The following is a 16,047-nucleotide window of genomic DNA, read 5'->3' on the forward strand; positions in this document are numbered from 1 at the left end:
GACAGGGTTTCACCATGTTGGCCGGGCTGGTCTCCAACTCCTGGCCTCAAGTGATCCGCCCACCTCGGCCTCCCAAAGTGCTGGGATTACAAGCATAACCCACCCTGCCCAACCCAAAATAACAGATTCTTAAATAATGTTTTTTTTCTTTTCCACAAGCAATGCATATTTGATGTAGAAAATTTCAAAAATGTAGATAAGCAAAAAGAAGGAAATTAAAATTACCTGTAATTCTAACTCTTCAAAATAATCACTGTTAACATTTTGAAATATATCCTTTCAGTGTTTTTTTAATGTAGATAATGGTTTTCTGACTAAATTAATTTCATATGCTATGTGCAGTTCTTTTTACCTCCTATTTTTTATTTAACAATAGATCAAGGATATCTCTCTAGGATTAACTATTCTTCTACCTAATTTTTAATGATTGCATAGTGCTATCAGTCCCCTGGGTTGTTTTCAATTTTTCATTATTATGAACAAGGCAGCAATGAATATCTTTGTTGTTAAACCCTTTTTCACATCCATAAAATGGATACATCTTTGAAAGCCCATAGTCACAAAGTTTAAGCTCCTATCTTGACGTTGAGCTAATTCAAGATGAAGTATGATTTCTATGGGGATTCAATAGAACAAAAAAACCTATAACTCCTTGGCTTTTGTCTTCCAAATTACTGTCATGCCTGCTGGGATGGTGGGGGGCACCCCCTAATGACGTATGTGTAGAGAAACTTCTTTAAATTTTCAACTCCTAGCTAAAAATGATCGTCTAGTATTATTTCAGATATATTTGTGTTTAAGAAATGTTGATAAGCAGCCATTGAAAGTAAAGTGATTGTACTGAAAGAATGTGTTGTTATTATTAACTAAGATGCATTTGTTTTCATCATAAAGCAGCATCTCTTTATTGCTTTTTGGTTACCTCAATTTTCTAAAAGAAGAGCATGCTCCTTGCTTGGCCAGGCTGCTGCTTAGCATTCTTGATACTTACATTGCTTATGGACCGCATTTGTGATTGAGGATTTCCAGGTATACCTGGGAATGATCTTCTGCATAAAATAGACCAGGTCTGGATTTAGAGGCACACACCATCTTGGTCCCAGACCACAGTGAATTAAATCATAAACTCCTGGCAAGTCTGCCCTTTGGAAATGAAGAGGATCTCACATGACACATGGATTGATATAAAAAGACACCAAACCACATGATGCAGAAAATACTGAAGGAAAAATTCCAGCTGTGAATGCCCACTCTAAATCCCCACTAAGCCAATTAGTGTTCAGGGTGACAGAGTAAGCACTTTGTTCGGCATACCATCGTTGGTAAAGAGCATGAAGTTCAGTTCTGCCAAGAGAGTAACAGAGGAATGCCTACCTGGGAATATTGCTGATAAAATGTAAAATAACCAAGGAGCCGGGTAGGGGTGGGGGTAAAATGACAGAAGTATTTGAAGTGAGACTAATTGTCATTTTTATGCATTTCACATACTGAAGGTGGATGGGTTCCTTATTTAAGTTTTTTTTGTTTGGTTGGTTGGTTTTTTTTGAGACAGGGTCTCGCTCTGTCGCCCAGGCTGGAGTGCAGTGGTGTGATCTCAGCTCGCTGCAACTTCTGCCTCCCGGGTTCAAGTGCTTCTGCTGTCTCAGCCTCCCATGTAGCTGGGATTACAGGCGCCCTCCACCACTCCCAGCTAATTTTTGTATTTTTAGTAGAGACGGGGTTTCACCATGTTGTCCAGGCTGGTCTCGAACTCCTGACCTCAACTGATCCACCCGCCTTGGCCTCCCAAAGTGCTGGGATTACAGGCATGAGCCACCATGTCTGGCCTTAAAATTTTTATCAGTTGGATTAAGACAGGGTTTCTCAACTTTGGTACTATTGACATTTTGGACCAGACAATTTTTTGTTGGGAGCTGGGGGTCCTGTGCATTGTAGGATGCTCCATAGTGTCCCTGGCCTCTGCACACTAGATGCCAGTAGCACCCCTTCCCTAGTTCTACAACCAAAAATGTCACAAAATTGTCCCCCGTTGAGAACCACTAGATTAAGAGATCATTATCCTGAAATACTGAAAAACTGCAGACTTGGGCCAAAACTCATGTCATGTGCCATTTTATTTTTAGATCAGTGTGGGTAGAAGTAGTGCCAGCCATCTTCAAGCTGTTAGGCAAGACCTGAAGTTCAGTATAGACCTGCACTCTGACGCCATGCATTCTGTGCAAATTTACATCTGTGTGCAAGTTGCACCAAATCTCAATTGTACCAGTGAATATCATTGCTCTGCCTTCTACATCCTGCCTCCTATAACAGCAATGGAAGTGTCCTTTCTGTTGTTGAATGCGTTGATTTAAACAACCTCTAAATCTATTTCGAAAGCTATGTGGAAGGTAAGTATTAAACCAAGCAAAACTGACCCTCTGTTCCCAATGGGATCTTCTAATGATGCTTTAGGAGATCTCAGGCTATGGCACTGCCCACATGCTAATACTTTCTACCCAAACCTAGCTCACTTTACAAGAATCACCCCTAAATAATTTCCACTCTTCTCTGTTCTAAGACTATTTTGACTTAACTTCCTTGCCCTCAGTCCCCCTTTGGTTGGTTTAGCTAACTTTATGACTTACTCATCATAAAGTTAGACAAGTCTCTGCTTTTTTAAACCTCCTTGGCTACTGCTCAGCTACCATCTTTCCCTAAAGTGTCCCCATTGAAAGTTTGCATCTAATAACGGAAGTTGCCAACGTCTTGACCTCTTTCAGATATGACAATGGATGATGTTCGGGAATACGAGAAAAACATGCATGAACAAACCAACATAAAAGTTTGCAATCAGCATTCCTCCCCTGTGGATGACATAGAGAGTCATGCCCAAACAAGTGTACGTAGAATTTTTAAAACATGTTGCCCACCCTTTCACAAATGCACATGTAAACTGATCTTGGAAATACTGCAGATGCCCGGTTCCCACCCTTCCATAGAAACATGTCGTCACCCAGACCCTGTTGCTGCAGAACCTGAGCTGGATCTAAATTGGGCAGTGTCACCTCTCTCTTCCAGACGTTTCGATCCCTTAAAGTTGCTTGACATGGAGGTTATTTCGGTCATAAAACCAAGAACATGGAGAGTGGAAACACTTTTGTGGGACTAGTAAAACGGCCTGCACCATAAAAGAGCAGAGGAGTGAAAATCGATGTCATATGTAAACTAGAATAACATGTCAGTAACTTTTAAAAACATAGCTAACACTCACTTATTCATTCAAGGGAGGGCTTCTGGCTCATCAGCTATTTTAGGTTTCTTTACATTTGCTTTGAAAAGCTTTCTGTGGCTCTTTATAGCTGTTTTACCCAATCAGTTCCTTTTTACTTAGGATAATCTCAAGATGGGCTGCAGTCTGTGCAGACACACAGGCTGAGCAGTGAAGGGGTGTGAGCTGGGGATGTGCTGAGCTGCCTAGCAGATCCCTGCGACTTAGGATAAGCCTTAGAGAGCCTCAGTTATTTCGTTGCACACTGGAAATTGAGAGCTGACTGTGTATTGTATGCCAGCATTTTAAGTACCGTAATCTCTCAATCATTCATGCTAATGAAGGGGAGCTAGAGATAACAAAGAAAAGTGTAATCACCAAATCATTTCTTTGCATCTTCAGCCAGAGCCGTGATCTCTTTGGGTTCCGCCTTGAGTCCTCATGTCCCTTAGCCCAGTCTCCAGAATAATACATAGTAGGTGTTAAAAAAAATTCAGCCGGGCGCGGTGGCTCATGCCTGTAAGCCCAGCACTTTGGGAGGCCGAGGCAGGTGGATCACCTGAGGTCGGGGGTTCGAGACCAGCCTGACCAACATGGAGAAACCTCGTCTCTACTAAAAATACAAAATTAGCTGGGTGTGGTGGCGCATGCCTGTAATCCTAGCTTGACTCAGGAGGCTGAGGCAGGAGAATTGCTTGAACCTGGGAGGCGGAGGTTGCAGTGAGCCAAGATCACGCCATTGCACTCCAGCCTGGGCAACAAGAGCAAAACTCTGTCTCAAAAAAAAAAAAAAAAAAATTCAATGCTGTAGTTCTAGGAAATTCAGACGTGGCTATTGTCATAAATGGATCCTTTAGAATTGTGAAGACCTTCTGATTGCACTTTGGAAATTTTTAGTTAAATTTTTGGAGCATGTCTTTGGAATGTGCCCTGCAAGGCTCATGTGCTGCAACTGGTTGCATGTGATTGCCCTTGAGGTTGCAAGGGCCCTAACTCTTCTCCCATTTTGCATGCAGTGATCCGATTTGTAGGAAACTGTTGGAGCAAGAGGCGTTTCCTCTCTATGCACAGACCAATTCCAGTAGGACTTCCCCCTAGAAGTGCTCTTTAAGGAAAGTCTCCTTAAATTTCTATCACTTTCAATTACCTTTTCTTTTAGAAATGTTGGGCCCCAGTTCCCCCTCGACCACTCTGAAAGCCATTCACTATAAATATGACCAGGCAAACAAAGGAAGCTACAGGAAAAGAGGAGACACCAGATGGCTAAAAGATGCTAAACTCAGCGATTTTCTCACAGCTTATAAGGCCCTTGGCTTGGCTTTCTTTCAGTTTTACTGTGATTATTACTTTATAATTAAAGTCCATGGCTGTGCACGGCGGCTCACGCCTGTAATCCCAGCACTTTGGGAGGCCAAGGCGGGAGGATCACCTGAGGTCGGGAGTTTAAGACCAGCCTGACCAACATGGAGAAACCCCGTCTCTACTAAAAATACAAAATTAGCTGGGCGTGGTGGCGCATGCCTATAATCCCAGCTACTCGGGAGACTGAGGCAGGAGAATCGTTTGAACCCAGGAGACGGAGGTTGCAGTGAGCAGAGATCGCGCCACTGCACTCCAGCCTGGACAACAAGAGTGCAACTCCATCTCAATAAATAAATAAAGTAAAATAAAAAATACAGTCCACTTACTATGTAGAAGGTGATAATGTAGAGTGGTTCTTCCCATGGAAAAGCCCATGTAATCTCTGGCTGCCCCTCAGCGTTGTTCCTGTGACTTCAGGGTGAAAGATGCCTGCCACCGGAGAAATTACACAAAGTGGTTATTTTGAATGCTTATGACATTTCCATTATCCTTTGGAATTCCGTGAAATTGGAGCACATTTATTTTTCCTTAGTCTTTCTCCTGTATCATAATGAAAAACAGTGAAACTCAGGAGGTGGCTCTTTGTCACAAATAAAAACTGCATGGGTGCTAAATGAATTTTAGATCATCAACCCAAGCAGGGACAAATTAGATGAAATTAGGCGAAATTAACATCCATGAACACAGCAGTGAGGAAATAAGTCTTCTTTTCAATTGAGCAGGTTCAAAGCCTTCAAGGAAGGGGAACTTCTAAGAGCCTCTGGGAGTGGAAAATCAAAATTCTGTGCTTTAGATTATTTCTGCCCCCTGCTGGCTATGTGGAGTAGAGCAATCTATTCAGCCACTTGATTAAGAAAGTCTGCTTTTTCAAAGATAATATCCATTTATCATAGCAAAAACATAACATACCCTGATTCACTAAAATTTTTCTCACTCTCAACTTTATTGTGAAATAAATGCTTCTTTTTATATAACCTTAATCTCACTTCTTAGCTCATTTAATAGTCTTCATGTTTTTAAAAATTGGTAAGTTTATAGGTACAATTTTTCTTGATATATTCTGAATTTTATATCTTATCCACATAGTCATAATGATTTATTTCCTTTGTAAAAACTTTCCCTTTCAGAAAATTTTAATAATTGTTCCCAGGAAATCCTCTTAAGGATTTCATTTTGTGAAAAATACTTCTGGTTTGCTCAGATGTTATAAAATCTAAGGATGAAGCCAGGCACGGTGGCTCATGCCTGTAATCCCAGCACTTTGGGAGGCTGAGGCGGACGGATTACCCGAGGTCAGGAGTTCGAGACCAGCCTGGCCAACATGGTGAAACCCCATCTCTACTAATAACACAAAAATTAGCCGGGCGTGGTGGCAGACGCCTGTAATCCCAGCTACTCGGGAGGCTGAGGCAGGAGAATCGCTTGAACCCCGGAGGCAGAAGTTGCAGTGAGCCGAGATCGCGCCATTGCACTCCAGCCTGGGAGACAAGAGCGAAACTCTGTCTCAAAAAAAAAAAAGAAAAAAGAAAAGAAAAGCCCTAAGGATTAATACTGTGTTATGAATATTCATTACCTACTCAGTATTTCCAAAGTGGCTATATTGTTTCATGCTGGTTATTCCCTCCAATATTATCTAATGAAGTTTCAACTGCTAAGTACATGGCAGTGGACAAGAAACAATGAAAAATGGGTCTCTGGGGGGCCAAAACAGATACAGAAAATCCGCGGGCACTAAATTTTGCATTTTGCTCCAGGATAAGCCTTGGGCCTTGACTCAGTCTTTAATAAGCCCAGCTACCTCTTTTCCCTGTTCCCAGCAAATTAAAATGGCAAAGGATACCAGGGATAGCCAGGGTAACAATAATTAATAATAACAGTAATAAGGCCGGGCACAGTGGCTCACGCCTGTAATCCCAGCACTTTGGGAGGCCGAGGCAGGTGGATCACCAGGTCAGGAGTTCGAGACCAGCCTGGCCAACATGGTGAAACCCTGTCTCTGCTAAAAGTACAAAAATTAGCTGGGCATGGTGGCACATGCCTGTAGTCCCAGCTATTCAGGAGGCTGAGGCAAGAGAATTACTTGAACCCGGGAGGTGGAGGTTGCAGTGAGCCAAGATCACGCCATTGCACTCCAGCCTGTGCAACAGAGCAAGACTCTATCTCAAAAATAATAATAATAATAATAATAATAATAACAGTAATAATAGAGTTTCTGAGCATGAGAGAAGAGATATCAAGCCATAAAGAGCAAATAGACCTTGAGAAGGAACTAAGGAACTGTATTTTTGCACAGTGATATATCTTCAACATATTATGTCTCAAATGTAGGAAGTATATATAATACATTAAACACATTAGGGAAAGATTTACATTTTTTAAATACTGTTTTTACTTTCTCACTTAAATAAGAACATTTCAGGTATTTGGAAAACCTACATTATCCAACAGTGATTATTAACAGTGGTATCACTGTCTTATTTGTTGAATTCCAAGTCATGCTTTTTTTTCTTTTAAATAGAATCCTCACTATTAAATGATCCTCTCCTTTCATTCTCTATTCTTTTTAAGTTTTCTCAAGAAATGGTTTTATTTTCTTGGCTTTGGAATGATTAGCAGGGTGTGGTGATATTGTTGATTTATGTGTTTTTGAAACTGAATTTATTAAAACACAATCTCTGAACCTCTTAGGATCGACACACAGTCAGGAAACCAGAAACAACAGCATCTTTGTGGCCCCTCAGAATAAAAAAGTATATGGATTGATTAAGAAGACAGCATGTTGGCCTGAGTACCAGTGGGCTCACGCCTGTAATCCCAACACTTTGGGAGGCTTAGGCAGGTGGATCACTTGAGCTGAGGAATTCAAGACCAGCCTAGGCAACATAGCGAGACCCTGTCTCTACAGAAAATACAAAAAATTAAACCAGGCATTATGGCATGCACCTGTGGTTTCAGCCTCACGGGGCCCTAAGGCAGGAGGATCACTTGAGCCCAGGAGGTCGAGACTGCCATGAGTCATGATCGCACCACTGCACTCCAGCCTGGGTGATGCAGTGAGATCCTGTCTCAGAAAGAAAAAAAAAGAAGATAGTATGTTGAAAAATCGTGATGATTTACCTGTTTACCCTATAAAGGTATACTTTCATGATCTAAAGTTGACAATAATAACAATAATATGTGTCATTCAGGGCCATTGATTGTTTTAATTACCTTCTCTTTATGAAAAAGATGACCAGTTAATTATAGCTCCAAATACCCCACACCAGACCCACAACAACAGATGCACACGGGTGCACATACATACACACACACAGGCACACATTTCCCCCGTCTAGTTCTGTATTCTACTGTTAAGTCCTTATTGAGAATACTTAAAATACTCACTGTGAAGAGTGCTTTGGAAAATCTTAAATGTATAATCATAAAGAGATATTGTTTTCAGGGTGTAGCTTCCAATAAAAAGAAAAAATTGGGGGTTTGGTATTTCAATGATACTTTGGGTGTATAATCGGGAGAGGCCCCTTTATGATAGGGTTCCCATAGTTCCTGTAAAAACAAGGGTAGTGATGAATCTATTTGCCTCTTTTATAAATAACTGCTCGTTTTTCTTTCTGTTTTTCTCCTTGAAGACATGACAATGGATGAAGTCCGAGAATTTGAACGAGCCACTCAGGAAGCCACCAACAAGAAAATCGGCATTTTCCCACCTGCAATTTCTATCTCCAGCATCCCCCTGCTGCCTTCTTCTGTCCGCAGTGCGCCTTCTAGTGCTCCATCCACCCCTCTCTCCACAGACGCACCCGAATTTCTGTCCGTTCCCAAAGATCGGCCCCGGAAAAAGTCTGCCCCAGAAACTCTCACACTTCCAGACCCTGAGAAAAAAGCCACCCTGAATTTACCCGGCATGCACTCTTCAGATAAGCCATGTCGGCCCAAATCTGAGTAACTTTATATAAATATCTCATGGGGTTTTATATTTTCATTTTTTTTTTTTTTAAGAATCTTCTGATAGAGAAAAAGACTGCTTTGTCACTCAAACTGTTCCTTCGACCTTTCAGTGTGCATGTGACTCAGTAACTTCACATAGAATATGATTCCCTAAGTATGCTACACAGCATCATATTAGATGTGAGATGTAAGACTTGCAAAGGACAGAAGGAATCTTCTGTAACCACATAGCTGTAAGCCAGAGAGGAAGCCTTGTTATTGGGCATTTGATGAGGTGTGGCATGGACTTCAAGGATAAATGAATGAAAACTTTGCACCACTTTTGTTACAAGGTGTGGTAGAAAATAGTGAAGTCAGTTTCCTCTCATCAAATCTAAAATTCTCCAAAATACTCTCAGGCATAACATACTTAGCTGTTAAATTTTGAACTGCTAATTACTAATACTTGAATACCAGTAGTTACTGAGATTCCTATTTTGTGGTTAGTCTGACTCAGGATTTGGAGCCTAATTAACTCTAAACTTTTGAAAATTTTAATCATCAAGCTATAGAGGCTCCAAGTGCAATTAATAATAACTCATTTATACCTTCCACAGAATTTAATAAAGATTCTACTTGTTTCTGTCTTTTAATAACTTTCCCCTTTTGTGCCCTTGTGGCCTCAGAAATCCTTAAGAATTGCATGGATGAATGTGACCATAACTGATTTTGGAATGGTTCAGTTTAGGAACCAAGAGGCCCAGGTGAGGCAACATCTTTTTTCTCTACAGGTACCAACAAACCTTGACTTGTCACCTTCCATCATCAATTAAGATTCTCAGACTTTGCAAGTAATTGAATAGAATTCATTTACTATCTGCCCACTCAAAGAAGTACAAGGGTAGAGTAAGCTAACTGGGCTTTAACATGGTCAGAATGTCTGGTGCATGAACCATAAAAAAGAGAACCGTCTCCCATCCCCTTCCTTGTTTTACTCTTAGTAACATCCAGAATTCCCTGGAACAGATTGCCTACCACCAGACCTTAGAAAAGACTGTCATTCTCTTGCTCCTTACTTGAAATACAAATATTGGGAATGTCACGGACATTGAGTAACTACTGTCAAGTGGGAGGAGAGAATGAGCAGAATTGCTGACTCCTATTTGTAGAGTGAAAAGGAGGAGTGATAATAGATGCCCTTCTGTCTAGCTTTCCTTTCTTCATCTAGTGGTAATGCAAGATTAGAATCAAGGTGGACAGGAGGCACGATCACTCATTGAAGTGACAGAAAGACAATTCTCCTTTGCTCCAAAGAGAGAAATCTGTCACCTTTGCACCTCACTGCCTTTAAACACAGACGGGAGGGCAGGCCAAATGTCAGCATTGACTTTTGTCCTCCAAGAGAGGAAGAGAAGAAGTAATTGGGCAACTCGGAGGCCCGCGCCCCAGCTAGCCTTCCTGATCGTAACCTCCAACCTCAGGAAAGGGACCTTCCCAAAACACAGATCCCAAAGGAAACAAAATAGACCAAGGAGCATAATCTGCTTCTCTCACACAGCCTCTCTGCCAGTGGACCCTGCCTGCTTCCCTCTCAGTGCTCAGCACTCTGTGTAGTGTCTTTCAGGTTGATACACTCTCCCAAGGTGCAGGCGCTGGCCCCATGAGCCCAGCACCAAAGTTTTCTAAGTCATAGGTCAGACTGTCAAGATCATTTCTTTATCTATAGGTTGATATTTAGCTTAAAAAAAAAGAATAAACCTAGAACTCAAAGGAAATCTGTTGCAAATAGCTTAGATCAACAGTGTATCTCTCCCCTAAGAATGATAGTATCTTAGTAAGACACCTTCTATGCATGGTATGGAAGCATGATTTTTGCTTGTGGGAAAACCTAACATTTTATCAGACCCCTCGGACTTCTCAATCCCTCCCTCTCCACACAGTAGTACTTAATGAAAATGTTTTGCTTTAGAGAGCAAAATGCTACTTTCAGAAGACACTGAAATAGTATATGTATTTGCTTACCATTTGCAAGCTAAAATCAAGGCGGGGTGGGGTCATTATTTTCACGTAGAATGTATTTATTTTGTGCAGGCTGTTAACACATCTGGCACCTAGTTTTTCCATTAATAGCATTGCTATTTTCCCTTTTTATAAAGTAGCTTCTGCTGTCAAGGTTAACAATTCTATATGCTTTAGGAAGCTAAGTTCTAATTTCCTTTTGTGAGTTTCATTTCTTTTATAACCAGTATGTTACCACAGACATCAGTTGCAAAGCTACGATGATAGTGTGATTCTTAGCCAAAAAAAAAGTGTGTGCTCTTAAAATATGTTCAGTTTTTCTGTCTACATGTGCTTTGTGTGCGTTAAAAAGGGGGTGGGTGGTGTCGATATTCCTTTAGCTGCTTTGCATATTCAACCCAGTCATCAAAAGGCATAAATGACTTCAATATTTTATATATCTTGGTTTTGAAGTATCAGTTCACATTCTCTATACATGACTTTGTTATTGTGGAATACAAGCCTGCAATGGATGTGTATATACAGAACATTAATAATTCTTAGAAGGATGGAAGCCAAATGGCTGCATGATGGAAATTAGAAGAAAAAAAAAGCAGAAACTTGAATTTGCTAAGCATGTTTGGGGGGAAATAGAATCCTTAACTCAGTGCCTCTGTCTGCGATATGGAAACCTTCAACTTTGTTCACCAAAATTGTATTATACCTGTGTATATATATATATAAATATAAATATAGTATAGTGAATCAGACACCATCAGTTTTAAGTCTCTGGTAGCCAAATTTAAATAAATAATCCATAGAATATCACATACGTTCACTCCATCTTCATCTCTGAAGTTAGTGGAGACCATCAAAATGACTGTACATTTCACGACTCTGGGAAGATTTCAAATGTGAAGTGCCCCTGTGCATTTTCTTGGCCATAGCACAGCATTCTTGCTTTAGCTGTGCTTTCCTGGGATGAGAAGATCTTGGTGTTTTTAACACATAAGCTTTGTTAGAAATCACCTCTGAAGATCATTTCATTTTCTCACTTTGGGTTGTTGCAAGACAAAGCAAAGGAAAAGGAAAACAACGAAGGAGGCCGTGACATTTTTAGTTGCCACCGTTGTAACTCAAACAATATGGGTTTGTTGTTGAACTGATTTATCAAGCCTTCTGTTACAGTTTTGCATCTGTGTGTGGAGAAAATTTTAATTTATTTGGAAGTATTTATTAGCCATGTTGTTGGTCCTGAAAATAAATCTCTCTAAGTAGCACAGTTGTGGGTATATTATGCAGACACTTACCACAATACCTGCAAAAGTAACTGTGGTTTTCTTTCAAGACACTGTAATAAACAGTGAACTAAGAGAATAGATTCTGACATGTCTCGATAAATCATTCTCTGCAAAAGTTTCAGGGCTAATGTATTTATGTGTATTTTTAAATTCTACTTTCTTTGGCATCTCTTCATGCTCAGCGACAACAAAGTAATAGGTCACTGGCTGGCTTAGGTCAATAGGAATTTTACTCTTAAGAAGGGCCAGTGTATAGCTGACTCTACATATAATGTGTAATCAGATAATCCAATAGAGAGGAATTGTCCAAATAGTTTTAGTACCTTTCTGATCATCTGACTCAGTAGGCTAGGAGACAATCTGTCACCTGAGCCATAGTTCTTGAGATTTAAAAAGTCTGTCCAGTGACTGCAATCTGATTATGAATAAACTATTTTAAACTATTCATTCTTGCTGAAACTGAAGTGTACACAATAGCACAGTGTTGGCATGCTGAGGCAAAACACTGGGTTCTTTTGTGTTCTACCTTTGAAACAATCTGTTTGCATTTGAAATATAAGTGTTTAAGCTTTTTAGGAGTTAGTGTAATAAGAGAATGTGAATATGTTGGGAAATTTTCAGATGCCATTAATAATTATAATTTTGTTGTTAAATTAACAAGTACTTTAGGATGAGCCTCTCGATGTTTTTGCTTTAAATTGAAAGCGTGTCTGTCAAATTGCAAGTCTCCCTTCAGTTTCTATATATCACCCAGAAGAGGGTCTTTGAGTTGGTGTTGTACCTGTACCACTCACATGTAGCGTCAAGTGTAATTTGTAGTGTTTACATTCAAGCTGGGATCTTGATTGGTTAAATTAATCCACATACCACTGCCACTGCTGAAGGACCAGGTGTTGGAATACACAGCATTACAGACTATAAGCAAAGCAAACAAAAGTTGATCCTTACATATGCCATCCTTCTGTGTCATTTTGTGCCCGTTCTGTGTTTTTCTCCCTAGTTATTTATTATTGTTAATAACTTACTTTTTTCTTACATTCTGTTGTAAATAAAATACAAAGCAATCTTCTTTCCAAGTGTAGCTTCCTCTCTCTCTCTCTCAATCGCTCTCTCTCTCTCTCTCCTTTAGCTATTCTCGAGGGAATGTTAGTAATTGTTCACTTGTGGGTTGATGGGCTTGCTTCTTTTCCTCTTGGATTTTTTACCCATCCCCATACCACTGCCACTGCTGAAGGACCAGGTGTTGGAATACACAGTGTTACAGACTATAAGCAAAGCAAACAAAAGTTGATCCTCACAGATGCCATCCTTCTGTGTCATTGTGTGGCCTTGCCTGCTAGTAGGCATATGGCACCTTCAGGACCCTTGGTAGGAAAAGTCTGAGTGTCTGCACTAATTATCCAGCCAAAAAATATGCAAGGTGGCCAGCCAGGCCAACATGGCGAAACACCATCTCTACTGAAAATACAAAAATTAGCCAGCCGTGGTGGCACACGCCTGTAATCGCAGCTACTCAGGAGGCTGAGGAATGAGAATCACTTGAACCCTGGAGGTGGAGGCTGCCATGAGCTAAGATCGCGCCACTGCTGTCCAGTCTGGGTATGAAAGAGCAAGATCCTGTCTCAAAAAAACAAAACAAAAAAATCTGGCAGATGCTGGGCGCGGTGGCTCACGCCTGTAACCTCAGCACTTTGGGAAGCCGAGGTGGGCAGATCACGAGGTCAGGAGATCGAGACCATCCTGGCTAACACGGTGAAACCCCATCTCTACTAAAAGTACAAAAAATTAGCCGGGCGCAGTGGCGGTCGCCTGTAGTCCCAGCTACTCGGGAGGCTGAGGCAGGAGAATGGCGTGAACCCGGGAGGCGGAGCTTGCAGTGAGCCGAGGTCGCGTCACTGCACTCCAGCGACAGAGCGAGACTCCGTCTCAAAAAAAAAAAAACAAACCCGAGGTGAATCTGTAACCCAGTGGGATACTCATGCATCCGTCCGCCAGGTGCTTGGTTCCCTCTCCTCAAATGTGAAGCTATCCACCCTGGGGGAATCTAGAACACCATCCCAGTGGTGTTCCTAGATCTCTCCACTGACAGTTGGGCAGTTTTTAAGGTGAGCTGAAATCACTCTGATGTGGTTTCTCCATCTCAGGTAGCTCCTGTGCACAAAAGGTTCTCTGCAGATGGGTAGTCTGAGGACAGAAACTTTTATTTCTTTGGGTTTTTTTTTTTGAGTCTCACTCTGTTACCCAGGCTGGAGTGCAGTGGTGTGATCACAGCTCACTGCAGCCTCGACCTCCTGGACTCAAGTGATCCTCCTGCCTCAGCCTCCAGAGTAGCTGGGACTACAGGTACACACCACCCCACCAAGCTAATTTTTTATTTTTTCTAGAGACTGGTTAAACTATGTTACCCAGGCTGGTCTTGAACTCCCGGACTCAAGTGATCATCTCGCCTCAGCCTCCTAAAGTGCTGGATAATTATAGGTGTGAGCCACCGCACCCAGCCAGAATTACTTTCTAGCCCTCTGCTTGTTAGTCTCCTGCTAAAACAGCACATACCTCTCACTCTGTTCTCTCCTCTTGAATCATCCACATCCTATGTTCTAATCTGTGACTGGATCAGGCACACAGCTTCATAGAATAGCACACCATCAGTCGGCTTTCTACACCGAAAATTTTCCCAAAATCATATTGCATCGTTCCAATGAACAAAAACATGCTTGCTTTTGTAGCTCCAACTTCACCATTACCACCCCCAACTTGCCTTTTACTTCTTTTTTCAAAACACACAAACTTTCCACACATTGTTGCTGGCTGACTTTCAGCCAGTGAACTTGGGTACAGCCAGGCTGGGTGTTTATTCCCAGGGCCAAACTATATGGGTAGTTAAACATTTGGATGCCTAATGTTAAATATATATATATGTTTGTATCACCCCCAACTTCCTACTACAGCTTTTCATCAAGGCATTATCTCATTTGAGCATTACTCTTTAGATTTCCAAACGCCTACATTCTTTTCTAAAATGTCCTTGTTTTGGCCGGGCGCAGTGGCTCACGCCTGTAATCCCAGCACTTTGGGAGGCCGAGGCGGGCAGATCACGAGGTCAGGAGATCAAGATCATCCTGGCCAACATGGTGAAACCCTGTCTCTACTAAAATACAAAAAATTAGCCAGGCATGGTGACGCGTGCCTGTAGTCCCAGCTACTCAGGGGGCTGAGGCAGGAGAATCACTTGAACCTGGGAGGCAGAGGTTGCGGTGAGCAGAGATCGCACCACTGCATTCTAGCCTGGGTGACAAAGCAAGACTCTGACAAAAAAAAAAAAAAAAAAGTCCTTGTTTCCTTCATTACATTCTATTTGGGGTTTCCTGCCTCTGACCTCCAGCTGCATCTTGGCCTCTCAAGTTCAGGATAATCACGCGACCATTCTCCAACCCTGTCGTGAAATATCCCTCTATGAAAATGTCACCCTCAGCAGGTTCAGTGGCTCACACCCGTAATACCAACGCTTTGGGAAGCTGAGACAGGTTCTCTTGAGTCCAGAAGTTTGAGACCAGTATGGGCAACGTGGTGAAATCCCATGTCTTTAAAAAAAAAAAAAAAGGAACAAAAATGTCACCCTCACTCCTGAAGCTTTGACGCCTTTGGAACAACAATCTTTGTGCATGTTCACATACAGTTGTGTGTGTGTTTAACTCAGTGCGGTTGATCCAGGCAAACCCTGTTTTCCAGCTGGCAGACTGACTTTCTATGCCTAATGTACCTGCCCCCTGACATTTCATCCTCCCATAAATCCTCCTTTTTCCATAGTATGCAACCTAGTAGGATATCCCACTCAAATCCTAATCTTCAAGTGCTTCCCTGCTCCTGGGAAAGTTGGAAGCAGGCTGGGACTTTGCCTTAATGCTTTTGCTCTGTTCCCAGCATTGAGGAATGGAGCTAGCCTGTGGCCAAAGAAACGACACAGCCTCAGAACCTACTGAATCAGCCATTCAGTGCAGCAACATTAACGGGCTGAATTAAGCACCTGGGATTTAAGGGCTAATTATGTTTAACTGTAAGTACCAACTTTCCGCACTGTAAGCAGACACAAAAGACGGGGTCATCACTTCCCCTCCGTTAGCTTTTGTAGAAGGGAATTTTGACCGCTTTGTCCCTGGAGGGTATTTGAGGGTGGCCAAATCTGGACTTCTGTGATTTTTTTTTAAAAAATTA

General features: G+C 41.6%; 2 protein-coding genes across 3 annotated transcripts in view; one reads left to right on the forward strand and one right to left on the reverse strand.

The window, feature by feature from the left end:
- Positions 1 to 12,908, forward strand: part of PITPNC1 (phosphatidylinositol transfer protein cytoplasmic 1) — a 315,851-nt gene extending 302,943 nt beyond the window's left edge. The window contains exons 8-9 of one of the 2 annotated variants that reach the window (XM_063656481.1): positions 2,760 to 2,878; positions 8,239 to 12,908. In XM_063656481.1, coding sequence (XP_063512551.1) covers positions 2,760 to 2,878; positions 8,239 to 8,244 — 125 coding nt within the window. In that variant the 3' untranslated portion in view covers positions 8,245 to 12,908. The remainder of the gene's footprint in view (positions 1 to 2,759; positions 2,879 to 8,238) is intronic. The other variant, XM_054459617.2, reaches the window with a different exon arrangement.
- The window catches only part of PSMD12 (proteasome 26S subunit, non-ATPase 12), a 376,293-nt gene that overhangs the window by 339,926 nt on the left and 20,320 nt on the right, over positions 1 to 16,047 (reverse strand). The gene's annotated exons all lie outside the window — the stretch shown is intronic.

The sequence above is a fragment of the Pongo pygmaeus genome, chromosome 19 (assembly GCF_028885625.2).
Source record: "Pongo pygmaeus isolate AG05252 chromosome 19, NHGRI_mPonPyg2-v2.0_pri, whole genome shotgun sequence".
NCBI lineage: Eukaryota > Metazoa > Chordata > Mammalia > Primates > Hominidae > Pongo > Pongo pygmaeus.